Below are 26,741 nucleotides of genomic sequence, written 5' to 3' on the forward strand. Positions count from 1 at the left end.
CAGCTGAAGCTTCAGGCACAAAGTTATCTGGCTCACTTTTAACACGTTAATGAGAAATAAACAGAAAATGTGGATTTTCATTTTGTGGATTCCCTAAATCTGAATTTTTGGTTGACTGCCATTTGGAAGCAGAGAAAAAGCTTAGGAGCCCTTTGTGAAACACAGTTATTGTCATTTTCCTACCACCACTGGGAGACTTGACTCGAGGGTGTCACTGGCACATTGCCTTGGAGCCACAGGAACCTTAGGAGACCTCATCTTGAGCACAGCAGTTACAGCAGGGCAGACGTTCCCAGAAGGACATCCCAGAGCCAAAAGTTAGGAAGGACAGGGTTGCTAGGAACCTGACAAGAAATGAGAAAACATGCTGACTGTGCTGCCTTTTTTTCTTTTTTTTTCTTTTTTTTGTGTTTAATTCTGCTTGCTTTCAGCAGAACTGTATGTAGATTGACTAGCAGAATTGTTCCTGCTTTAGTAAGGCTTTGGTTTGTTCTGTTTTATGGAAAAATTAAATGACAGCTTATCTTGTAAATGGGATAAACGTTCTATGCTTTGGAAGTTTATGTAAGGAGCAAATGCTCCATTGAGAATTTTGTTACTACTCTGTCCTCTTTTGACCTTTTTTGGTTCCTGGGTGTGTTTGTATTCCAACTGGTTTGTTATGAGCAATCTGATCAGAACAGCCATGTTCCAGTTCAAACATCCTGGCTCAGTCTGTCGTGCTGCCTCCTATCACAGTTACTCAGTTTCTGTCCTATTCTTTTATACGTGCTGTGGGAACACCTGCAGTGGAGAATGCAAGAAAATGTCAAAGCTACACACCCAAATATCATGTTGATTTTACCTATTGATCTCCACATAAGTTAAGGACTCTGATTCCTGCTAATGCTATTGAAGTTTTCCAGAAAACTGAAGTTTTCCATTAGCAGCTATGGCTGCTAATCCCCCTGATTTCCGATCGGTGCTGGGAGAGTTTCAAATAAGCAATCAGTCATACACTGCTGCTCCTGCTTTCCCCTCAACCAGGTCTCTCCAGATCAGAATTTCCAATCTTGCCTTAGCATTCTGCTAAACAAGCAGTGACCCCAGTTCTAATAGCCTTTGAATTAATAATGAGGTTTATCAGTGTGAGTTTTTTCAAGGCTCTTAAGATTTGTGGCCAGTTAAATTGTTCTCCTTTGGACATGGCACAGGATAAATTGCCACCATCCTTGGCAAGTGCTTTTTCTGTTGGTTGTCATTAAAAGCCAATGGTCCCAGTAATAAGAGGCCAGCACTAGGCATCTAATTGAACACTTAAACACTGTCAAGCCCAAGATTTGTTTCTGTTTTTCTTTGGAGTTTTTGCTTTGTGTTTTTTTAAGGGGCTCAATGCAGCCCCTTTCAATACAGTTTTAAGTATCCAGTGGTTTTGATTTGTGAATCAAGATGAGCATGGTAACTATACAAATAAATTTGGATTAATTTATGTTTAAAGCTATTTGCATGTTAATCCTAATTCAATTTCATGCAGAAAAAAAAAATAGGGTGTCCAGCTTTTTCCAGAGTTTGTTTCTGGCCTCCCTTTTGTCAATGATTTCTTTCCTACTTAATAAAAGAAGAACAAGTGTATTTTTATCCTCTTCATTTGCACTGTGAAGTGGATTGAGAAGTGACTTGCCACAAAAGTGTAATGGATTCAAGGAGGGACAGGACTGAGTGAAAGATGAGTTAGAAAGCACATGTTCAGTCCAGCATAAAAGACAGGTCATGGAGAAATTTTCAGCAAAGGAAAGGAGAAGATGTATGAGCAGAGGATGAGAGGCCTTCTGTGCATGGAACCTGAGACAGGCTATAATTCATCATCCCTGTGACAGCCTTCTTTCTCAGGAGAACCCTTTCCTTCCTGCTCTTTGCACTTCCATGAACTCTAGCATTTGTGATGTGGGGTTTTTTGGTTTGGGTTTGTTTTGTTTTTCCTTAATTCAGAGGCTTTCAGAGTAGGTGTACACTGGAAAGGCCTTAGAAGCAGCAAATACAGAAATCTTACAAAAGTCACTTGATATTCATTTTCTGCCTTGCTCTCTGTTGCTTCCTCTCAACACACAGTGCTAAAGCAAAAATGTTTTCATTTTTCTCCTCAGTCAACTGAAACATATTCTTTCCTGTGATGCTGGCAAGGAAATGTATTTCCAAGTTTAATTGGGAAGTCAAACAATAACACAAATGCTTCTGCAGCATGGTGCTAAAGGTTTTCTATCCTCAATTCAATAGCAAAAGTTCTAGAGAGCATGTGCTTTGGTTTTTGTCATTTGCAGAGAGCATCTATTTAATTTTTTTTTCTGGCTTTCCCAAGCAAGCTGACTGATAGCTGGTTTGTTCTCTGTTTCAGGTCGTGGAGACTAATTTGGTTGCTTTTGACTGTCACTGGATCATTATAAATGAGGTAACTGTCAAGTGAACATTGTTGTGATCCATGAATCCTGTTTTCATCCTTACTGACAATATTCATGCTGATTCTCCCTTTGCCAACAGGAAGCAGTAGCTATGACAAAGTTCAAGCACCCTGAGGGAGTAGATGTTGCTTAATAAAAGTAGAATGACAAGTTCTTGGACTTCACTGTTTTTTCTTGCCTGTTTTAAATGGAAGTCCCTCTATGAATAAATGGAAAATAAACTGAAAAAAACCCCCTTTATTTCTAAATATCTTAAGAGTTCACAATTGAGCTGATGGTTTTCACAGGATTTTTAAGGCCATTTTTAATATGTAATTTTTTGTGGTGGAGTCCTTGCATTTTGTTTATATGTTAATGATTTTTTTTCTCAATAATAAAATTTAAAATAATAATAATAACAAAATCCCATATTTCCCTTTCCTTTATGAACTCTCCAAATGTTCTGTGATGGCTGATATCCAAACCTGTTGATATTAGTGGGAGGCTCGTTGGTAGACTTCTGGACTAGGTCATATATAAATGCTCATAAAGGGAATACAGTAAGTTAAATTGAGATTCTGCTTTTACACTGTGAAATAAGTTCTTCCATGAAAGTCTGTCACATAAAATATGATTAGTCAATATGTGAAATAGTTTTGTATACGAAATATTGAACACTGCAGTTCAGGTTTGACAGCATTCAGGTTTTTGAAAAATAATTTAGGTGGAAAATAGCTGGATTCCCTGAGTAGATGACTATCTCCTAACATGTTAATCATGCAACTCCTGTATGTTCTCAGGATAAAAGACTGCGTGTAAATTCCATGTCATGCAACCTGGATTTACTATCCACTTCTGTTTTCATACTTAATTATTGGATTTTCATTAGTATGCTGTGCTAAACCAGTGGATTTTTAGCCAGTTTTTTTGGAGAAAAGTATGTCTCTGGAAATGCTGTGTAAACAAACCATGTCCAGCATAACCATTAGTTTGGGCCCTGCCTTGCTCCTGAGCGGTGCTGTGTGTATTTTCCAGCACTGAATGGGGCTTTGCTGGGAGAGAACCCAGCTTTAATCTGCAGGTGGTCATGTGAACAACATACATGTTTTCTTTTTCATGTCTGAATAAACTAGAATTCACTTCAGAGTTAACACTGAGAATTTTAAGAAGAGCATCAACTGTGAATCTAAAGCTGTCCTCTGTAATCGGTATATGGGACAGCAGTTTCTTAGCCAAAGCTCAGATTTTGGCTTGCTGTTCAAGTTAAAAACACTGCCTTGATTTTTTTGTTTTAAATGTTACATGCTTTCTAAAAGATCTAAAGAAGGTGCTTGCTTTTACCTGTTTCAGCTCCTTCACCCTCAAAAAATACCAAACAAGACTGAGGATCCATTCCTAGCATATATGCTTTCTCTTTGCTTTTTATTCAGAAATTAGTGTCTCCATGGGAAAAAAGAAATCTGCTTTTTAAGCATTGTTATTTGCACATTGCAGCAGATGAAGTGGCAGAGCAATCAAAGTGGTTACCACTCAGCTGCCTTCTCCACTCCAAGACTCTTTCTCTGGGCTACAGTCCCAGCAGCAGGAAAAGCTGAATGATCTGCACAGAGAAATGTACATCATCCCTTCTTAGTTTGATAGTCTTGTATATGAAAAGGATGAAAGCTGTGATTAAGTTCATTCCAACAAACTGCTCTAAACCATCGTCATTAAAGTCTCTGCATCTCATTCAGTAATTCCTCTTTTCTTTTTCAGAGAAAGTGAATATGTTTAGTGCTATCCCATCTTAATCTGCTTCTGGACCTAAATCCATATTGGGTACTGAGGTAGCTTTCCAGCTCTGTTTGTTTAAAAATGCAAATAATTTCAATATTATGAGGATACAGAAATCATATTAGCAATAAATAAGATCGGTAGATAATACTACAGCAAGTGTTCTGCTTTGCACAATTTTTCCTCGTCACTATGTTCAAATTAGAGGAGAAATCTACATGTTTCCTGAGTGTTTGATGCTGGGTAATTGCTTATTGCAATGTTTTGCCAGTTCAGTAACGAGATTGCAATGCCTCTATTTGGCAGTGCAGGATTTGGAAATGCAGAGCTTTGTGGCCCCCTTTCTGTGTGATACATAAACCAGCTATCTTTATGTCCCAGTCTGTTTGAGGTGGGCATCCATTACCTGCTGATGGCCACAGTACCTCCATATGACTGGAAGATGATCTCAGAGCTCTGCCCATTTTCTTGCTTCTGTGAATCTTTTGTGACAGCTTAGACATCTGTGCTTGAGTGCCTGTGTTGGCTAAATGACACTGTCAAATAAGTAACTGTAACACTGCTTCTCTGGCCTCCTAATTTGAAATTCTAAAATGATCTATGACAGTGAAAATGTGTTGTTCCACAAATTGTGCATCTGATTCAAATAATTCCTTGCCTTGAGATACCAAAAGAAGTTGGAATTGTCTTTCTTTTTCCATCGCTGTGCCAAGGGAATACAACCTTCTTACCAACTATAGTAATGCAGAAGCAAATACCAACTTCAGTTTTGTGATCAGGAATCTGCTTAGGCTTTGTGAGGTAACATCTGCTATTTTAATTGCTCACTTTAAATGCTGTTATGCCTGCAAAGAGTTCCTTAATTTTTATTGTCCCATTACTTGCTACTTTATGCAATACAGCAAATTTTCTTGAAGAGTGTGTATCATAATGTAAGTGTGGGAGGAGGGGGTTTGTTCCTATAAAATGAAAGAATTCATAATTTGCTAAAACATAATGCATCGTATTAGACCATAGCAAATAATGCAAATCTCTTCTGATCAGTATAGTCAGCTGAGGAAATGCTCTCCAAATAAATGTTCCTGTTTCTTCAGGGCCTTAAAGCAGATGTTACAGTTTTTTATTTAAAATTTTCAGCAATCATAGATTTGAATGTAGTCATGATCAAATATGCCTTAGCGAAATGTGAGAATGGATTTCTCACACTCTCTCTCTCTCTGTCTATCTGTCTTTCCTTGCTTCATTTCCTCTGCACAATAGTAAATACAGCTTCAAAATTCCAGGATAAAAAATGATATTTCTTTCATGACTTTTAATTCTCAACTGTACAGTAAACTTAGATTTTATTTAGTGGAGCCGAAGAAGGGGCATTTGTATGATTTTTATCACTTTACCTTGCTCTTTTTAAATGCAAGAAATGTCTTTTTTTTCCATTTTAAATCATGTCTCTCTCAAGCATTTTCCTTTTTTAAAACATTTAGGGTTACCTTACTATTACCTTGCAATACCTGCGGCTGCCACCAGTTCCTTATTGCTATTGTTTACTTAAGGACAGCCCCAAACACTTTCCACTGCTTAGAGTTGGAATACAGAGGTGAAAATATTAATGCTACTTTACAAAGGATTGTTTGGATTTCATCTGCCATAATGCGGTCAGTTATGACCAGATCTATTAGAATCAGAATGGAATGAGTGCACAGGAAAGCTGATTTGTGTTAGAAGAGAGGGGAAAAGTTGGCTTGGTTGGAACAAAGACTAAAAGAGGATGTGCTCTCTGTTTATAAACACTTACAGAATGTGAATAAATGCATCATTGTCGAGAGCCAAAGGACAAGGTTGACACAAGAACAAATGAGTTCAATTTGTGCGTGAGTAAACTGAGGTCAAAAGTTGTTAAAATGTTTCTAATTACCAGAGGCACCAGAGTCTGGAAAAACTCCTGCTTGATGAAAGAATGAAAAAAACCTCCAGACTTTTTAAAGACCAATTTATGGGAAAAGGTCCAACAGGTTTGCCCAGCACAGCACAAGAGAGGACTGGGGGACCTAAAAGGTCGTATTCAAAGGTTGTATTCTTTTTGATGAAGACTGTTTCCTAGGAGAGGGCTTGTCCTTGGCCCACGTATTCATCTTGTTCATCATGTTTGAAGCCCAATGCACTCCACCATGAGTAGGCGTGTAGAGCATAACCATGCTTCAAGCTCAAGCCATTAGATCAGGTCCTGTAATCACAGCTCAATTCCAGGAGCTCATTTATGGTGAACATTTTCATATGGATGATGATTGATAATAGCGTTAGAGCTTCAGCTGAACCCTTACATTTTCCACCGGGTTGGTGGGCCTGTGTGAAATGACACCCTCTTTGGATCAGGTGGGCAACCAAGTTGCCAGCTCCTGGCATTAGTGACAGCTGATGCACAGATGGAGAGAACCCTGCTTTCTCCAACATCTTGGATTTTTTCTCTGTGAAAGCTTAAAATTAGTTTCTCCTTGTCCTGTCAGGTTTTATTCATCCTTTTCTGCAAAGCCTAAAAACCATAAGGGAGATACATAGGAGCAAGTGATGATGCAGTTCAAAATCTGCTTTTGGAGTAACCTCTTAGAAGTTCATCCAGCCATGCTTTTACCTCAACTTCTCTTTAGAAAGTGCTGAGAAATTTGGGAAGGGCACAGATGTTCTCTGGTGTGGGCAGTGGCAGCCTAGAGGCCTTAAGCCACCCTTTTTTCCTCTGCTGACTTTTGGATAAGGAAGGAACACTCTCCTCTCTGAGTGTCAGGATTCTCTTTGATGAAGTCCTGGTATGCACTGGAAAATAGTGCATGTCCCCTTTATTATGAATACTGGAACCATCTTTGTGGCCCAAAGTTAAGATGTTTTCATTAGAAAAGGTATTTTTTGCCTTTGTTTGGTGCTTAATACAGGAGCAGGTAAATAAATTCTTCCCCTCCATGTGTCTCACTGCTGGTACAATTGCTCTGTGGTAAATACTAAGTCTCTGCCCAGGCTGCTTATCTTAAAATAATGGGACAAATATTAGATGTCCATTATGTAGTGTTCATCCCCATTGGAGTCGTGCTTTATATGTCAAGATGATCCTCTTCAATTCTTGTTTCCTAATCAATCTATAAAAAGTTGTTAATTTAAATCCACATTTTTTTCCTTATTTATTTGCCTGCTTAGATGAAATGTACATCTAATTTTATCTTTGTTCCATTTGTGGCAGGACAGTCTCTCCATAATTCCATGTTCCGACCAGCAAAACAAAGGCTTGGAAGTATAAATTGAATTTTTGATGTAAAAAATTAAAAAATTTAAAAAAAAGGAAAACAAATAAACAAAAAACACCAAAAAAAAAGAGAAAAACAACCTCACAACCTCACATAACCTAGCCTAAATTTATTCAGGTGCCAACTCAGTTCAACTTGGCCAACTTTCTAATTTTTTTGACATTCAACGCTTGTATAACATTTCATCTGCCGCCCTTATATTGTTACACTGTATCCTCCTTTGAAGTGCAAATGAAAATTGTTTCCTCTCATACAATAGTTGCTTTATATAGTTTTCTTAAGTCAGATCCAAAATTCAAGAATGAGAGATGATATTGGAGAGTCATTATATAAAAGGCTTGTCACTCAGTCAATGCCAAGTATTTAGAAAATGACAAAGAAATACATAGCAAATGACTAATGTTGAATTTGGGGTTGCATGGCATTGCTTTGTTGTCAATCTAAAATCTGGATTTATGGTATAATGAGCATTTAAAATAATAGCTGTCACTAATCTATAGATGTATGTACCTCCTTGGCCACCACACAGAATGGCTTTGGTGTTTGAATTCTGTTATTATTTCCCAGGTGATGTATAATGACATGAGGTAGTAACCTAGAGATAAAATAAAATGAGAACATTCTATTCAAAATGCACCAAAAAGTGCTGAATGCAGAAAACATGGATACACTTTTATGGCAGGAAAGATAAATGCTTGAGGATTTGAAAGTCAAAATCTCTTTTAAAGTAGTTCTTGGCAACGTAATGTGGCTATCCAGGTGTCTGTTTTTACATTATTAGAGTGAGTCTAATAATCTTGGTGTTACGGTTTGGATATACTGCGTAATGAAACCAGGCAAACTTTTTTAAATCCTCTGAGAAAGTATATAATTTAAAGTCAAGATAAAAAGTTTCTTGAGCTCTCCTTTATGTTTATATTGAAAGTGTTCTAAAAAAAATTATATATTTTGCTAAAACAGCATTATATATATATTTTTTTTACCTCACAGCTAGTGAAATTATACAGGCTAAATGAAAAGACAGCATCTTAAGCTGAGATAAGCCATTATCTGTGGTACATTAAGAATTGATCGACCAGAAATGCAAGGTATTACACTGAACACAGCTGATGCTATGTTATTTCTCTTTGCAGGAAAAAAACCCTGATTTCATAAAGAACATTAATAACAGATGAATTCAGAAACTATGATAATCTGTGAAGGCAAATAAAATACTTTTACTGTAGTCAAGAGAATAGAAGCTATAATTTACATATATTTCTTTCAAAATTTAAGGGAAAGAAATACCAGTATGTCCAAAGTAGTTCCTTCAAAATAATGAAAAGATATTATACTGGAACAACAAAAAAAAAGCCAAAATAACTGGGGTGGTTGTTGTAACATTTAAATAGCTGCTTTTTCAAAAAGCTTGGCTTCATTTCCATAAGAAAGATTCCATAATTTGAGATCAAGTCTATCCTGGTGTCTCCTGAATTCTTCAATATGGTTATAGATCAGGGAGCTAAGGCAGAAGGAGATGATGGCATTTCATTACAGGTATTAACAATGCAGATGTGCCATATCCTTTCAAAAATGACAAAGCTATAAATACACAAATGAAAAAATATTCAATAAACTGTGGTTGTGTGCAAGAGAATATTAAGTGCAGGCTGCCAATAGGACCCTCTTGATCCACCTCCCTTCCTGGGGCATATCCACAGTTTTAAATGTCTGGAAAGTTTGGGGCATCAGCCTCTGTAGTTAAGACAGTTCATGGACAGACAGTTCAGCGTGATGAGAAAGAGATCCTGGTTAAAAAGTTGGTACACATTTTAGATTATTTCTACAATTTTACAGGAAAATACAGACGCAAAATTATCTTGAAAGCTGCCAGCTATTTGAATCACCAGGAAACAAAACATGTTTAACTAAAGTTCAAGTTCTTATGTGAAGGTTGGAGTCAGTTGGTGTTGCTTGGGAGCCTGTGTTCCTCTTATTCAACTTCCCTGAGGGACTCATAATTCAACAGTGTAAAACACCATGTTCCCAACCTGCAGGAATTTATGCTATGTAAAAAATGTTTTTCTGGTTTCCCTAACTTAGCTTAAAGTTAATACTTCAAGCTTAATATTGGTAGATTTACTTAGCTATTTTTTTCTTTTAAGTATTTGTCTGTAGAGCTGAGTGTTCAGCTGTAAGCCTTAATAGGTACCCTATGGAATAAAAATTTGCTTTTAAATTAGGTCTTGCTATAAACAAGCACATTTATACCTAGAATGCTCTTATGCATTTTCTTTGCCCTTTTGGTAAATGATTTCTTACTAGCGCATTGTTTATAGGTTCTTGATACTCTGAATCTAGGAAATGAGCACTTAAGGCCTGAAACATTGTCTCTACCTTCACTGCTCCTGAGCAGTGTTGCACTCCGAAATACATCATGCTATGGCCTCCTACTGATTTATACATTATCTGTCAAGGATGCTGTGAAACAGTTTCAAATAGAAGATGAGGAGAGGTAAAAGGAGGGTCAGAGAAAACCCCAAATGAAATAGCTATTAAAATACAAGTATTTGCTGAGGTTTGAGCACAGTACACTTTACACTTTGAACTTTTGCCGTTTAGGGTGGTATTTGAATACCACCGGTTATTTTAATGAGCATGCTCATATTGGTTTTGAGGCTGTGGTGGAGATTGACAATAGCTGTGTGTCAACCAGAGGCCTCTTGGTCCACTCAGTTTATTTTTTGTTTATCATTTGGTGGTCACGTTTCTGAATTTTGACTCTGATGCATGTCCTCTCCCTTGCCTTCTCTTTCAGGAAATAAATGATGTGGATGTGCAGGAGCTGGTGAGAAGGTCAATTGGGAGGTTGACGATTATCCGACAGACATTTCCAGTCCCCCAAAACATAAGCCAGCGCTGTTTCCGTGGCAACCACAGAATATCTTCATCACTGTGTGATCCCAAGGACCCTTTCTCCCAAAGCATGGAGGTAGCTCATGCACCAGTCTATCCCCACCTGGGAACTGTCTTTCTAGATAACTTCCAAGTTTTCCCCCAGGGGCTTACTGTAACTTATTTTTCATGTCCTCTCTGACATGTGGTTTAATGGCTCACGGCATGACAGGGAAACACCTGGAGTTGGGGAGGGAGTGAACGTGTCTGATAGGGAGCAACAGCTTGCCTATAAACATCAAAGAGCAACCTGAGATAAACATCCAAAAAAGCAACCTGGTCTCCAGGTAGTAGGGTAGTCATTTTGTTGCCCTGCTCAATTTTAATTTTTGTCATTGCACCCAAAAGAATTTCCTCCCTGTAGTCAATGTCTCCTGAGCTGCTGTGCTTCTCTGAGCCTCAAATATGTTGTCAATAAGAAAGTCTTCCTGGGAGACCCACATCATCTCTTTCAAGTGCCTTGGTGTTTACATCTGTGTCAAAGTTCCAAGGAGGCCTTAATTTCAGTATTGTTAATCACAAACTACAATGAAACTAAATGGGTTCCTACCACAGGAATTCAGCAACAGGATCCCTGTCCTCCTGACTTTACACAGTTTCTCCAAGAACAAGTCCTCTGTGTCTCTCATTAGGTTTCATCATGACCAAGCTTAGGCACATCAGGAATGTGAAATTGGCTCAATATGTTGATTTTACTTTTGGGGTTTTTTTTCTGTGAACATTTCTGCAATTGTAGAAAGATGGCTACATATTATTTTTTTTAGCAGTGGAGGGAGGAGGTTATCTGACCCAGCAGCTAAAAGCAGCAACCTAATGATTCTGAAAGAGAAGAGTGAGAGAAAACAATGGGAGGAAAATAGGGAGGTCTTCAAGAGTGTCTGTTTAAAATGAAAAAATGTAAGGGACAAAGTGTGGATAGTCTTGTCCTCTTTTAGATTAGTTGTAAGGGCCTTTGTGTCACTAATTTTAGTTCACAAAACAGCCAGCCAGCAATTATTGATGACATGAAAAACTGGCTGTAGCAGAGAACACAGTGATCCTATTAGAGTTCTCAAAGCAAGCAGGGCTGTGTGATGCCCATTGATGCTTAGGATATATCTACAGACTGTTTCAGAAGTGTAAAAATCCTTTAGGCTGTGCCATTCTGTCATGGCAGCATGGTCCTGGGGGAACTTTGGCAGTCTAGGGACAGTGTGCTCAAGCTGAGAGTGTGATCAGATGCAGGAGTCAGAGAGTGCAAAGAGCAGTTCTCATGAACAAAGCTCCTGACTACAGCAAGGCAGAAAACAAGAGCCATGTATGTCTGTGGGATGCTTTACAGTTTAATTTGTCTTTCTCTTCAACTTCACTTTTATTTTCACTTCAGCGGTTGTGTGAATCCAGGAAAGATAAGTTCTAGAATTCAAAGCTTAGTCTTGATAAACTGGAAAATTCCATTTAATTTATTAGATTGGATCTTATACCTTAACCTGTGTGTCCTGATCTACCTATAGCTTGGAGAGCTACAATGTTCCTACTGGAAGCTTTCCTAGTATTTTGGTTCAAAGGAATGATGGAAACTGGATTGGTTTAATTGTTCTGTGCAGCTGAGTTGCTTTTTGCATGCTTTCCCTGAGATGGCTGTGCTTCATTATTTTAGCTGAGTGAGACAACATTATAAACTGAAAGGAAGGAAAACTCTGACACAATTTCCCCTGTGCCTTTGTATGATGCACAGTCCTTTGAGTAGCTGTGGGGTTTGTTTGCTGCTTCTTTGTTCTACCCAACAATATTATAAATTAGTTTCTAATCCAGTGGGGAGCTGGAACAGTTTATAAATTGAAATTACTAAAGCTTTTTTTTTTTTAATGACATCGAAGTGTGACTAATCAGAAACATTCTCTGGAAATTATAAGGGTGAATTTCTTTATTTATTTTTTTCTGAATTACTCCCCCTAAAGTCTGTGGGAATAATTAATTTTTTTCAGCATCTTTATTAAAACTCTGAAAAATATTCTGGTGAAAATGTCTCACTGTGTCTTTGGAACTGGCCTAATTGAAACAAATTCTTTAAATCTGTATCATTTTGAAGGCAGAAAGTTAAAAGCTGGATTGACAGAAGAATTTAGTACTGCAACCCTTTTATCTAAAAATTATGTGCAATATTATAGGTATACATAAAATAAACACTGATACTCCAGATTAATCCTTCATCCTTAATCTGATGCTAAGTACCTTTCTTCCACACTCTGGATAAAATAATCATATCTGAATTTTAAATTGCTTTAACAGCAGGTTATGCAGTTAAACACTTCTTGGTAATGCAAGTGTCCAGCCCTTAGCCTAACAGAATAAATAAAGGATTAGTAATGGACACCAGGCAGTGCATTAAATGCCCCAGTAAATTTATGTGGGAAATTAATAAAGGTGTAAAGTGACTTTAAATTACAACCCCCTTCTGTTCATTGGGACAGATATTAACGAAGCATACTTCTGGAAGTGACAGGGAAGGGTGATTTTGAGAAACAGGAATTAATTGTAGGGTCTTTATCATTGCATTATCAGTGATTGATTGCAGTACATGTTAAGCTCAACTATTAGTGAAGGACTAACAATGCTTAATAACTGCTGAACTCTGTCCTCCTGAGCCCTGTTAATGCTTGATGAAGGCCCAGCTATATTACTCTTAGATTAGTGAGTGCATCCTTCCTCATGAACTGTGACAATTGTCTTCTATTCCCATGGTAGTAGGTTACAGAAGTTACCTTGAAAGCAATGTCATTTTGTTGGGAAATGATGACTTGGTGTCCACAGCCCTTCATGTACCAATTTAGTCTCGTTAGTGACCTTATTCCCTCTGCTCTCCAGAGGTGGTGTGTTTTGGTTTTTTTTTTTCCTTTGGCAAAGACTTGTATGGAAAGAAGCTTGCCTCACAGCCCAGTGATAATTCCTCCCTTCCCTATTCCAACAAATGTCCCTCTGGTGCTGACTTCATTGGAGAAACACAGTTTTAGCTGAATGCTTTGAATTCTTTGTAGGTTTAAAATATGCAGGCAAATCATCCCAGTTGTTTTTAAAATGCTTGATTAACCTGGGCCCAGATCCTCAATCCATGCTTTTAATCCTGCCATGCACAATGATGCCCGGCCTGTGCATCTGAACAAAGTAGATTTTGTTCCTGGGTGCATACCAAAATAGAAATGTTCACAGCCACAAGAGGAGCTCAAGTAAGAATAAAGAAGCACCTTCTTTAGAAGAAATACACGATGAAGGATCATTTAAAGAAAAAGGGCAGTAAGGATCACAGGTTCTGTGCATCTCTGCCACTAACAGAGCAGTTAGTCGATGACACAAGCAAAGCCAGCATAAAGATGGGATTTAAGAAAGGAAATAAAAACATTAAAAAATGATATGTTGAGAGGACTAATTAGGCAGGAAGAGAGTTTTTTGTTCAGCATTATTGTGCTTCCTTGCCATATACCCCCCCCCCCCAATAGCTGCAGGGCTTTCCCAGCCTTTGGATAGATTTAAAAAGCAGACTAGGGCTACTAAATTTCCATACTTTCCATTTGTAAGCTTCTTTCTTCTTTTCAAACTTTAAGCACACTACCTATAGCTGTGTAAAAAACCCTTACAGAGAGCAGCCAACAAATTCCACAAATCTGAGGAAATGTCTTTTGGCTTGTCTGTGACTGATGGAGAAAAAATCCCAGCAACCTTGCCTCAAATTGCCACTGGCTAATTTGCTGTCAGGCACTAGGAATGTTCTACAGAGCCATTTATCATGCACCTGAGGAAACTGTGTTTCCCTCAATAACTTTAGATGACCAATAAGTTATCTAAAAATAATATTCCCAAAAGTCCTTTTCATTTCTGAGCATAATTTTTCTTCATGAGAACCTCTGTTCAGGACAGCTGAGGTTTCTTTTTACGATACTGTCAGTAACTTAAATATTCCTGCCATCTGAGGACAGCAAAGACTGATGTAAAACTATATTGTAGATTACTTGTTTCAGAAGTGTTCATGAGTCCTGAGCTTCTGTTCCCTTACTTTTGATTGTGTCTTTCACATCTGACTTTGCACTGTGTGCATTTAAAGCATGTACACAGAACTAAAACATGGTTAAGTGGAAGGGGCACACAAGTGATTCCTCTTCTTGAATTCCACTGTTCTGCTTTTTATCCCAAACAAGAACTTCCTCCCACTGTATGCATCTGTGCTCACAGTGAAACATACACACATGCACTCTGTAAGGGTTTTGTCCTGCAAGCAATTAGCAGCCAATGTCAAACACTCTGACAGAAAACACTATAAATTGCAGAATCAACATGCAATTGCACACTGACAAGAATTTCATTGAGTCTTATTTCATGCCAGGAAGTGTCAACCAGAATTGACTGCACAAATCAGGAGCAAAATAACACAACAAAATCTATTCCAAATTTGCAGAGTTTCTGCTTTTCAAAAGAACAAAATAGCCTTGAAGATAATTTGATGGTGTCCAAATATCTGGTGGCTGAAAAATTGAGTCTCATAAGGAACTGGTTAAAAATAAAAAGTCTGTTTATGGTCATAAGTAGAGCTGTAAATCTGGCAAGTTGAGCTGTGCCAGGGGTTGGGCTGCCTGGACTTCTCATGTGTGTGTAGTTTGTTTAGTGTTTATCACGTTTAGCATTACAGCCCCCAGCTGCAGGTTTTACCAAAGCCAAAATGTGTGACATTTTGCCTCTCACAGATTCTTCTTAAAACTAAATAAATTATTTAATTACCAGAGGATTATGGGTGAGGAAAAACAAATGATAAATTCTGGCTGCTAGGAGGATACTACAAATAGCTATGTTAATGCTTTCCTTTTGATCTCTTCACAGATTTCAAACCTGTATATATATGACACTGTCCTCCTGCTGGCAAATGCATTTCATAAGAAGCTGGAGGACAGGAAGTGGCACAGCATGGCCAGCCTCACCTGCATCAGGAAGAACTCTAAACCCTGGCAAGGAGGGCGATCAATGCTGGAAACCATCAAAAAGGTACTTTTTCCCTGTGTTTCCTCATCTTTGATTTCTAAAATACTGACATTAGGCAGTATTTCCTTCTGAGGTGAATATTACTCTTATCAGTATAGTTTTTATGTATTCAGTTCCTGAATGGAAGTAGTTGTTATTTGGCTTGGGTTGTTTGGCTGGTTGGGTTTTTTCCATGTCATAATAATCATATTGAAATAAAATCAATAAGTATGTTTACCTAAACTACCAAAACAGTTGGGTGCTCAGGGAAGAAAAACTGTCAAAGGTGAACATGTGTCACTGTTGAAGAAGTTTCACAGGTTAGGAAGTAAAGAAAATAAATTTACTCTTTTGTTTGCAAAAGAAAGGAGAAAAAATTGCAGAATTGCACTTGGGTAATGTTCTGTGGAATTCGCCATTGCACTGCCTTTGACATTAATAAAGTGAAATCATAGAAATGGGAGTAAGGAAACCCCTAAATTATCTAGGCTATATTCTGCCACTGCAAAACTGTCCCTGTAACTGTGTCCAGCCTCATCCCCAGTGGGCTGCAGCTGTGAGCAGCAGGTGAGCAGCATTGACAGCAATGAGCCATGGAGTGCCCAGGAGCACTGACCCATCACCAAAGGGAGCAGAGGGCACACAGGTGCAATGCATGGACATGAGGGGTATAAAAGGCTGGGCTGAAGGACAAGACAGGGCAGATGCTTGCAGCCTTCTGAAGTGGCATGGTGTTCCTCTGTATTGTGTCCATTTCAACTGTAAAATAATGGTGACCCTGACATGATTCATGATTGGGCTGTAGGACGAGGTACAGCCTGAGATGGAGCCCAGCGTAGTGTTGAGAGGAGTAAGGAGAAACTGCCTAGTCCAGACCAGACTGATTTTGACACCTGGAGTACAAGTAAGCTGCTAGGAACATAGTGGGAAATAAGTGTTTTATCTACATAGGAATCTTTGTTGAAAAGAAAAGTCATTAAGACCACTAACTATGCGCGTCACAAGAGTTTGAGATCGATGCAAGTACTGCTTTTAGTGTTGGAACATAGAAAGGAGCTGGAGAAAGTATAGGATGTAGTATCAAAAGTGGGCAAGACAGCTGTAGATTTGGCTACCACCTAGAGATTGCTCTATGAGACTTTAAAAGAATAGAAAACAGAGCAGGACAATAGAGGCTTAAAGAGACCACCTAACACAAAAAAACTGTAAGAAGAACAAGAGAAGTTATTAAAGCAACAGTGGGAGCTGGGGAGAGAGTAGCTCTGTTCAGTATAGTGTGTTTGGTAGTGAAACATATATATTTTGTGTTTGTAAATTACAGCTATTAATCTTTGATTAGACATAAGTATAAAAGTTTATATTTTATAAGCATAAGTGCACTCAACAGATACTAGAGTTCAGTGGTGCCTGCTCATTGCATTCAGCCTGTGTTAGATAACACCCCTCAAAACAATGATGGAATTATACAGCTGTATTCTTGTGTGTTACCTTATAAAGTTGTACAGCTACATGTAATATAAGTTTAGGGAGTGAATCAAGGTCAGTACACAGACACATTGCAGAGATAGTAGAGCCTACACAAGAGATACTTCTACCACGTTTACTATTTCTTCTACAAGGGCTCTATGGAGAGATGGTAAACTTAGCATTTATTTAAAAGGATAAAAAGGGGAATTGTGGGCACACAGTTTGGGGTAATTGGGAATGGGGCTGCAATTGAACCTCATCCCCAGTGGGCTGCAGCTGTGAGCAGCAGGTGAGCAGCATTGACAGCAATGAGCCAGGGAGTGCCCAGGGGCACTGACCCATCACCAAAGAACAAGAAGGACAGATGCTGGGCACTGACCCATCACCAAAGGGAGCAGAGGGCACACAGGTGCAATGCATGTAAGATAAGGATGTAAAAGGTTGCACTGAAGAGCAATAAAGGGCAGAGCTTGAAGCTTTCTGAAGTGGTATGGTGTTACTCTGTATGGGCTAATGCTTTAAGTTTTCTGAAATTGTGTGGTGTTAGTCTGTGTATTGTGGCTGTCTCAACTGAAAAGTGTAAGTCTCGATACAGCTTTATCCAATGTTGCTGCTTCCCTGTGATTTTTATTTCCTACCTTAATCCTTGTCATGCCCAAGATGCTTTTCCTGTTCTTCAGTCTTCAAAGATAATTTCTCTTAGTTATTTCCTTTCTTCCTGATGTGTACAGCCTCCACATACTTACAGACAAATATCGCAGCCTTCCAATATTTAGTCAATATGAACAAGTTGAGAGTTTGCCCTTCCCTGTAAGTTTTTTGCCTCATTTTCTTTATGCTATTGATGTCTTTCATAAAACTGCCTCCTCATTTGTCTGCATACACTTCCTGATAATGCATACTTGCATTTAAAGTGCTGGTGTTGTAAACACAGAAAAAAAAGGACAGTAAAAAAAATTAAAATGGCACTTTATTTATGGCTTTCACTACAGGACATAAAAATAATTTAAAATATATTGTTGTCTTGAGAAGTTGCTATTCTGCTCTAGGTATTTAGCTTTACCGGAAATTATGATGACACTGGCAAAATGTAAGATTCCTTTGAACGCTGCTTATATTTTACCCAGTCCCAGGTTAATCTGCATTACCTCCAAAATGATAGTTCAAGGATTTCTTTGGTATCTGTTTCTATTTTCCATTCTTGCAGTTTGAACTCATGACACTGCAAGAATAATCCAGGACACATTTCTTATTCAGGGGCAAGGTAGGTCTTTAAGGGACTCCAAACTGAATTGCTCTTAACCTGTCTGAGCAATTTCCAATTCACATTTGGCAGTCCCATGTATTTTGGATTCAGGCAAGCTGGTTCTCTTCTTGCCTTGGATTTTGTAAATACTGTTTCACACTTTTCCATTAAAATGGCCAGGAGAATTATGAAAACATTCAAAAAGACAGGAGCAAGTGGAAATTTCAGACTTGTTGTTAGCTTGCTAATAAATGAATCAAATGCCAAAGAAATTCCTGATCTGTGCAGCTAACCATGTTTCCATCCTGTCACTTTTGGGTTTCTCTGCTATTTCAATTAGATGGCTTTGATAAGGAACTATTTTATTGCTGTAAATTGAATAATCCAAATACTCCTTACACTGCATTGTGCTGACAGAGATGAATTTCTAGAAGCAACGTGCTAAAATTGAAAGTCAAAATTTAATCCAAATGAAATATAGAAATTTTACTTTGTGTGGATGTCAGTAGCATTTCAATCCATAGGCAGGGGAAAGCCAAAGAGTGCAGCTGAGAAGTGGAATTGCACAAAAACAGGAATTCTTCTTTAGTTTTGTGGCCTACTTTCTCTTTTCTTTCACTAAAGCATTTATGTAGAAGAACCATGGGATCACAGCTGTGTACTTTTGAAATTAAAAATTTGGCATTGATGAATGCCTGATGAGGTATCAGAAAACAATAAAATTCAGAAGTAATGAAGGGAAAAAAGTCCTCACTTCATCTCTCTTCCTGAGAATTCTTCTCTTTCCCATCTTGTCTTATTCTTTAAACATCTTTTCTTTCCTATTGTCCTGGAGAATCCTCTACAATCAACTGAAATAGATTTTTTTTTCTCAAAAGCATACCAGTTTCCCTTAATTTTGAATGAAAACAGATGAAAGTTACCACATGGTATTTGAATAGTTTCCAAATTAAAGTTCCTCATTTTCATTTTGAAATCACCACTGTTGCCAGTGGTGGTGTATAATGGAATATCATAGTAAGATATTGATATAATTCAGGGTGAAACTACAATTGGGGATTTCTTAAATACTCTTGGAAAAAGAACTTCCATCCTCTGCAGCACCTTTATTTACCCTTCATGGTACTGCAGAGCTGAAATCATCACCCTGTCTCTGGTTGTTCCTCCTCTCGGTGTAGCTTCACTAGGAGTCAAATTATACTCAAGTACTCAAGGTTTTGAAGGGAAAAAGAGTTGAGAATTTTTCTGAAAGATCCAGAAACAGGAACATTTGGCAGTGTTTTAGCTGCAGAGGGAGACCTTTCTTCGATTTCTGGAGGGGGAAATAAAAGAAGAGGTGGGAAATCTTGATTGAGTTACTCACTGAAGAAGGTAAGAGAAAGGGATGCTGATGTTTAACCTACAGCAGCAATTGTTAAATTTGTTACCCTGGTGGTAAATAAACTGATTTCTTTTTAGTGAACGAGCTAGTAAAGGACAGTAGGCAATGAGAGGAAATTAGAGTTTCCAACATTTCTTAAAATTGTAAAAAAGCTGTCTAAATCATTCCTTATTGTCATTTGTTACTTTTCATTGCTGAGCATTTGACTCATGCATCGCTATTTCTACAAACAGCTACAAAAGCGTTTTTTTCTTTGTGAATTCAGCTGATTGGACAAAGCCTAAAGAAAACATTTTAAGCCCGCCACAATTATTTAAATCTAATATCTGTTCCTGCCCATCCTGGAACTGAATAAACAGTTAAATTCATCAGGAAATACAATCCTTCTAATGAATTTGGACAGCTCCAGCAATTAGTTTAAATTCACTTTTGTAATAGGAACTATCCCTAAACACATGCTCACTTGTTTATCTCTCAGTAAAGCCATTTCACAGTTGGAGGAATAAGTATCACTAGAAAATAATTCTACTTTGGGAAAAATTAATCTTCCTGAGTAGCCTGGGAATGAGTGTAAGTAGGATTATAGGGAGGATCAACTCAGCAAGATGGCATCAAGTTTCTGCATATACCTCCTCTCACATGTCCCAGGGCTCTTCCAGTCACATTTGTTTAGCTCACTAACAGCAGATTTTCAGTGCTAGCAGCAGCACAGAGCCTATCCCTTTCTGGAGAATGAGCTGTACCTCTTGATGTTTCATGAATCATAGGTGGGATTGTCAACTAGTTCTGCTCTCAGAAATGTCAGTGACACTCAGTGGTGACATGCAAAAAAGACGCCAAATTGTTTTTCAGGTAGTGGATTGGATTGTCAGTGCTAGTTGAAAACTCAACAATGTTCTCAGGATCAGACTTTTTTCAAGAATAAAATGTGGAATGTGTATTTACTGATTATAGCATTTTTGTTCTGCCTATAGCAGGATATAGCCTAGTTTTTATCCTTAATTGCAAAAGAGCTGGTACCTGAAGAAAAAAGAAGAGGAAGTTTGAACAGAAGCTGAGAGCAAGTACAGTATTTTATAGCTGATTGGCAAGCTGACATTGCCAAGTGAGGTCCTCACTGCTAGGTAAATAGTGCTTTCTTCAGGGACTTAACAGCATAGTACTGCCTAAGCATATATAAACTGTAGTTTATCTTGCCAGTCTAGATGGGACTCAAGTAGGCTTTAATTATATTGCCAAGCTTTATAACAGCTCTGCAAAGCCCAGAGCAGTGATCAGGATTGTAAGTAAAACATTTTTGGCCTAGCAACTGACATTTCACTCTTCAGTTGTATACGTGTCAGGAAATTACATGGTTGCAGCTGAACCTCAGAAGAATTTGAGAAGGTAGATAACAAATATGTCTTCATTCTTGCCCAAACAGCATTGTTTCTGTGAGTTAAATGGAATGAAAAAATTATTTTACTCTTGCCTGTTATCATGATTAACACTAAAATCATCTGGGAAAAATCTCATCAGGAAGTTACTGCATCAGTAGCTGTCATACAGATGGTCATTTCCTCTGTGATCCCCTTCCACTGTGCACTAGCAGAGGGGTAAAACACATGCTGTAAATCAAGTGTTTCAGAAGAGCCACACTGAAAAGGTACCCACAAAACTTGGAGCAGTGTCCTGAAAATCTTCCTAGGTGTTATCCTGCTCTCCTCTGTCAGCCCTGAGCAGCACCCAGAGTTGTGCAAGCCTTGTGGAAAGGCTGTGGGGAGCAATGAGGAGCAGGGGAGAGCAATAACAGGATTGCACGGCCTGCAGGTCCAGCAAGATCAGTCCCAGACAGGGAGGAGAAACCAAGACCTCCAAGAAATTTCCTCTAAATTTAGTATTGTTGATGGTATATTGGTGGTTCTTTGCTGTTTTGTCTTTCTGCCTCTTCCCTTCCCAAGATGGCAGCATTCCCATTTTGATGGGAGCTCTTATTTCACTATTGTATATGTACACAGTCTAGGAGAGGAAGCTCTGATTAAGACACTGCTAAATGAGAAATTTTCAAAGAATGATAGATTGCCAAAATAGATAAATGAGAAATAATGTTGTTGTGGTTAAGACTGGATTCCAAACAACCAAAGCTGATGGACTTGGAGTTTGTATCTTGCCCTGACAATTGCAGCCATTTAAAAATCAAGTTAAACAAATTCATACAAAGTTCCTGGGTAGAGATCAAATTCCCAAACATCTTAGGTAATTCTGTTAACCTGTACTGTATGTAAGGGGACATATATTTCCAAAGAATCCTGTGTTTTCTAAAGAAATGGATTGATTGATTACTTCAAGTGTAATTGAGGTTAAATGATTATTTGAATTATTTTTAGTTGTATTTACTCAAATAAGGACAAAGGTTATAAAAATAAATTTTAAAGGTTTTTAAAATTTTTAATTGCTATCCCAAGTTTCAGAAAATCCTTTACGTTTTAACTCCATTTTCCTTTAAGTATTGGGACTGCTCTCAGTCTGGAAAAAAATGCCACCTAAATTTTCTAGATTGAAAATCCTGTATTCTTCATTTCTATTTTCTGCTGTACAAAGCATCTATGTGAAGAGATAGTCATGTTTTTGTTGAATATTTCCTTTCTTTTCCCACTTTGTTCCAGAGTTTCCCCTTCCTTTTTCCAGGTCCTGCTTATGGCTCACTTGAAATCATTCTACTGCTCAGGTCATCTATACCAGTTTAATTAATTTTCAGGCTTTAATTACCTCAGACCCAAAGGTTTAATACCCAGTGTGAGGGAAAGTTTTAGGAAGCAATATATGAAATATTAAGTATAATATAACCAAATCAGTGTCGGGTAAGATGTCCAGATGGAGGCTTAGAGCAATCAGCTGGGCATCCCAACTCTTACACGTCTGTGCCACTTTGCAGGTGTTTCTCCATCTCATCTTCTGTGAAACTGTGCCTTAGGTATTCAAAAAATAGATAAGAACCTATGAGAGGAAAGGTATATAGGGCAGGTTTCTGCTTCTGATCCACAAGTAGGATGAAGTCAAATTTAAGTTAGAGTAAAAGGTTTATATTTGTGTAACTTGGTTATTTACCAAAGGATATCTTCAAGTGATTTTGTGGGCAAACACAAGTTCACTGTCTTTACTCTGAACCAGCCAGGCATGTGCTAACCCCAATCCAAGAGCCACATTTGGTTAGTGCAGGATGGTAGTCAAGATAAAAAGTAATCAGTGTCTTGCTAACCACAACGTTTGTCGAAATTCTCTGATTTGCAATTGCCAAAGTCATTGCCATTCCTGCAAATGTCTGTTTAGATGTACCCTTAATCAGGCTATTGGCTTTTTTCCTTTCTTTTTTTAATTTTTTTTTCTAATACAGAATAAAAAAGTAAACACTATAGAAAGAAAACATTATCAAAACTATTTTATAAAAAATCATTACATATGTTTATGCACAAAGTATTTTATTGGTTTTAACTGTAAATGGCACTCATAAAATAGTTGTATTATTATAATATTTGCATTCTTATTTTAATATATAGGTATTTGTGCATTATTCCCTGATAGTACTAGTTTCTAGTAGTCTAGTAAATTCTAAAACTACCATCTCAATGATTAATTTCGTTACTTATGTTATAATCACAGTAATGTTTTATAAAAGTAGGTGAACATTCTGTCATTTTGCAACAATCTGCAATGGAGATGCAAATTTTGTATTCCTTCCTGGATTTTGTCCAGACTGAAGATGTAAGAACAGAGCTTTTAATATGATTCAGCAAGGCTCATGTGCTTAGCTAGATAGTTCATATGGCAAGTTTCTCTAGGTTAAATAGAAAAGTTCCTAAGTGAAACAATAATCACAATTGCAAAGTTCTTGCTTTATGTTTTGGGGGAAAACTATGCATTTCATGGGTTTTACACCAGAGGAAAATTTCTTTTTTTGTACATTCTTAAAATATTTTTTGCAGGTCTGTTCTTTTGGTTTTTTGTTGGTTTGTGTTTTGTTTTTGTTTTTTTTTTTTTTTTGAGGGAGAGTGCTAAGCATCAAATTTTCCTTCAATCTGTAAACTGAAGAAATTTTTGAAGAGTAAAGGTTTTCATTATCAGCATTTCACATGGCTCTGTTGATCTTATAGTTCAGGTCATCACAGTTTTTATACAAAGATGAAATGTGTGTCACGTTGAATTAACTCTGGAATAGATTTTGAGTATGGCTGTGGCATGTATAGCCCTTTCAACTCTAATTCTTTGTGGGGATTATTCACTCCAGTGTTTCATCTCTAGTATTTTAACCCCTTCCAGCAAAACTGTAGAAAGGTTAAAACAAGCTTGAGGAGATGCTGCCTTGTTGCTCATGTCATGTTTTCGTAGTAGAGGATAATTGGGAGGAAAAATAAAAATCACTGCATTCAGCTAGACCTTGAATGGATCTCTTCTTCATTTGTGCAGATCATATACATTGAGCTCAAAAAGCACATAACTTCATCTAAACCTCAGCCTGCCCTCATGTGGAAGTCTCATGGGGGAGAAACATTTGAGGGGAAAAAGAAAAGATCAAGAAACATAACTAAATTTTGTGCAATTTCTTCTATGTGTTTAGCTTTGCTTTCACTGAACTTCTTTGCAAAAAACTACTTTTTATTTTTTTTAATTTGTTGGAGTTGAAGGGTCCATACATACATGCTGATGGGTCAAAGAGCAAAAATTGGAGTCTTAGCAAATATGCTAAGAGTAAGACTTGTTTGTATTGACTCTGCTTAGCATTGCTGAGTTTAATTCTTCTGTGAGGAACTTCATTCTGATGCAGGAATAATTTAAGCTTCAGAATTTTTAGGGAACCATGGTCTTTGGAAAACTATCCTAGTTCTGGTAGTTACCTATCTATTCTGCATAGCTGGTGCATGAAGGCCTTCAAGAAATGAAAAGTTGTTACAATTACTTACTTAGAAGTTTTCAGTCAATTTTCCTTTTTGTTTTTTCCAATAGGGTGGAGTGAATGGCTTGACTGGAGAACTGGAATTTGCAGAAAATGGGGGGAATCCCAATGTGCATTTTGAAATTTTGGGGACAAACTACGGAGAAGATCTTGGCAGAGGCATCCGCAAGGTAAGGCTACATATATTCAACTAAGAGATTGCTGATTTTTTCAAAACCTTTCTTGTGTTCCATGTTAATAGAAAAGCATTTGATGGCAGATAACATGGTGTTCTGTATTGGTAAAGGAGTAAGACATGGGAGAAGACCTTTGAACGTTGAGGTACTCATCTATTTCATGATTTCAAATAGGTCTTGGAGGAGGTTGTGTTGATCAAGATACCATTTGTAATGCAGAATTTGTTAAGCTGCTGATGAACTGTCCCAAAAGACCAGTGAAAGCTGTTGTGTTTAACCCTTACAACCCCTGTCCAAAATAGAAAATCTTACACTGAATTATGTTTAGAGCACCCAGACTGGTCCCTGATACTTGGTCAAAGTGGGATGCCCCACCTGCTATATGATTAAAGTCCATAGCGATGGAAAGAGAAATTCTCTTGTAGAATAGATAAAACTTCTATAGCCTCTTCATGAAATAAATACATGGTGTTTTAATAGGAGTTAACTTTTACAGAATAAGTTAATGTTATGTACTCAGCTGCCAGACGCAGTCCAAGGGACTTACATTGTTACAGGGAATAGCATGTATGTCCAGCAAAATTACTCTTTCTTGGTATTTGAGTTTTGCCAATTTAAAACTAAGTTTAAGTCCTGTGTAACAAATGGTGGAAACATGTCTCTATTTGCAATGAATAGCCTTAACTTTGAAAAACTGCTCATCTGGAATGGCAAAAATCATATGGCACTTCACAGGTAAATGAAATACTAATAGGCTTTTCCAGAAGCAACTCTCTTTGAAAGACAGACTTTCAGAAAAATACCAAGATCTTAATTTAGTGTATCACATCATACTCTGTTTTGTATAGGAGGAACATGAAGTGATTGAAAGGAAATGAGAGAGTTTTCTTAATATATGTAAACTGGGTCCATGTGTAAGTGTCACTTCATGATGAAGTGCATCATTTGTCTGCATACCTTCTGGAGCAACAGATAAGTACTCTGAAAGGAGGAAGAGAGAAATAGGAAGTCTGAAGTGTCTAAAAACTGAACTTTCTCCTGCACTATTCATCAGAATTGTTATTCTGTTTGTGCTCTTTCATCTCTTGTCAATACCCTAATGTACACATGGGCCTATAGTTATGTCACCTTGTGCAGAGGTCCTGACAGATGCTTCAGAAACTAGACAGAACTGGATCTGGTTGATATTTGGAGGTACCTTGAGAGTCTTTGGAGACCAGAATGTTGGATAAATCCTTATTCCCTTACATTTAAATTCTGTCTGTTTCAACATATTTTGATTTATTTTCCATGCTATGCACTGGGGAGCTATTTATTCTTTAGAGCTGCCTTCTAAGAGACAAATCTGTGTCTCTTCATTTATTTGGTTGACTTTGACTGGGTTTTTTTTTACTTCAGGCCTGTCTGGGTGAATGCCTGAGTGAAGCACTAAGCTGTGTTCTTTCATTCCCAAAAAGATAGAAAAGAAAGAGAGACTCACAGAAAGATCTTGGAAATATAGAAGTACAAAAAACCTCCTGGCTATTCTAACTCTTTTTTGATGGTGTGTTTAGAATTGTACTATTAATTTAAGCTATGGTAGAGTTTGATTTTTAAACAGATATTAATGACTGCGGTCACACCCAACTTGTGTAAAACAATGGGGTAACACAAACACGTCTTTTGAACCTTCCTTGTTTGCTCTTTATGGTAGTTCAAGAACAAAGAGACATTCACTGTCTTCAGAGTGAAATGGATTTGGAGTTGGTGAAAGAGAATAGAGCTTTGCTCTGAATATAATTAGATGATGAAACTCAGCATCATACAATCCTTTTGAGGAGAAAAAAAAGTTTAAAATTAAACTAAATACTAAATATATACTAAATACTAAAAGTATGTGGGGTTTTCTTTACGTTTGCCAAGATGAGCATTTAAAATTAAATTTAGATATTATAAGAAAATTTTCTTGTTGAAAAGATAATAAATGCTTCTCTGTGGAGTTTTGTGATGCACTGCAGCTGGTTATAAAGAAAAAAGGGTCCAGAGCAGAACAAATTAAAACTGTTTCATTTTTTTTTCCTAAACAGCACTCAATAAGCCAGAGAAACCTTTAAAAAGATGTGTACAGAAAAAAATTTCTTTAGAAGGAAAGTTCTGTATATATTATG

General features: G+C 37.5%; 1 protein-coding gene across 7 annotated transcripts in view; it reads left to right on the forward strand.

Moving 5' to 3' along the window:
- The window catches only part of GRID2 (glutamate ionotropic receptor delta type subunit 2), a 681,787-nt gene that overhangs the window by 459,436 nt on the left and 195,610 nt on the right, over window positions 1-26,741 (forward strand). For all 7 annotated transcript variants that reach the window (XR_011679913.1, XR_011679915.1, XR_011679917.1 and 4 more), the window contains exons 5-8: window positions 2,372-2,425; window positions 10,272-10,445; window positions 15,257-15,418; window positions 24,469-24,588. Coding sequence is in view for 2 of the 7 variants with exons in the window: in XM_071431643.1 (XP_071287744.1) it covers window positions 2,372-2,425; window positions 10,272-10,445; window positions 15,257-15,418; window positions 24,469-24,588 (510 nt within the window). In the remaining 5 variants the exon portion in view is untranslated. The remainder of the gene's footprint in view (window positions 1-2,371; window positions 2,426-10,271; window positions 10,446-15,256; window positions 15,419-24,468; window positions 24,589-26,741) is intronic.

This window comes from Agelaius tricolor, unplaced genomic scaffold (genome assembly GCF_023055355.1).
Source record: "Agelaius tricolor isolate 1412-34295 unplaced genomic scaffold, bAgeTri1.0.p SCAF_8, whole genome shotgun sequence".
Taxonomy (NCBI): domain Eukaryota; kingdom Metazoa; phylum Chordata; class Aves; order Passeriformes; family Icteridae; genus Agelaius; species Agelaius tricolor.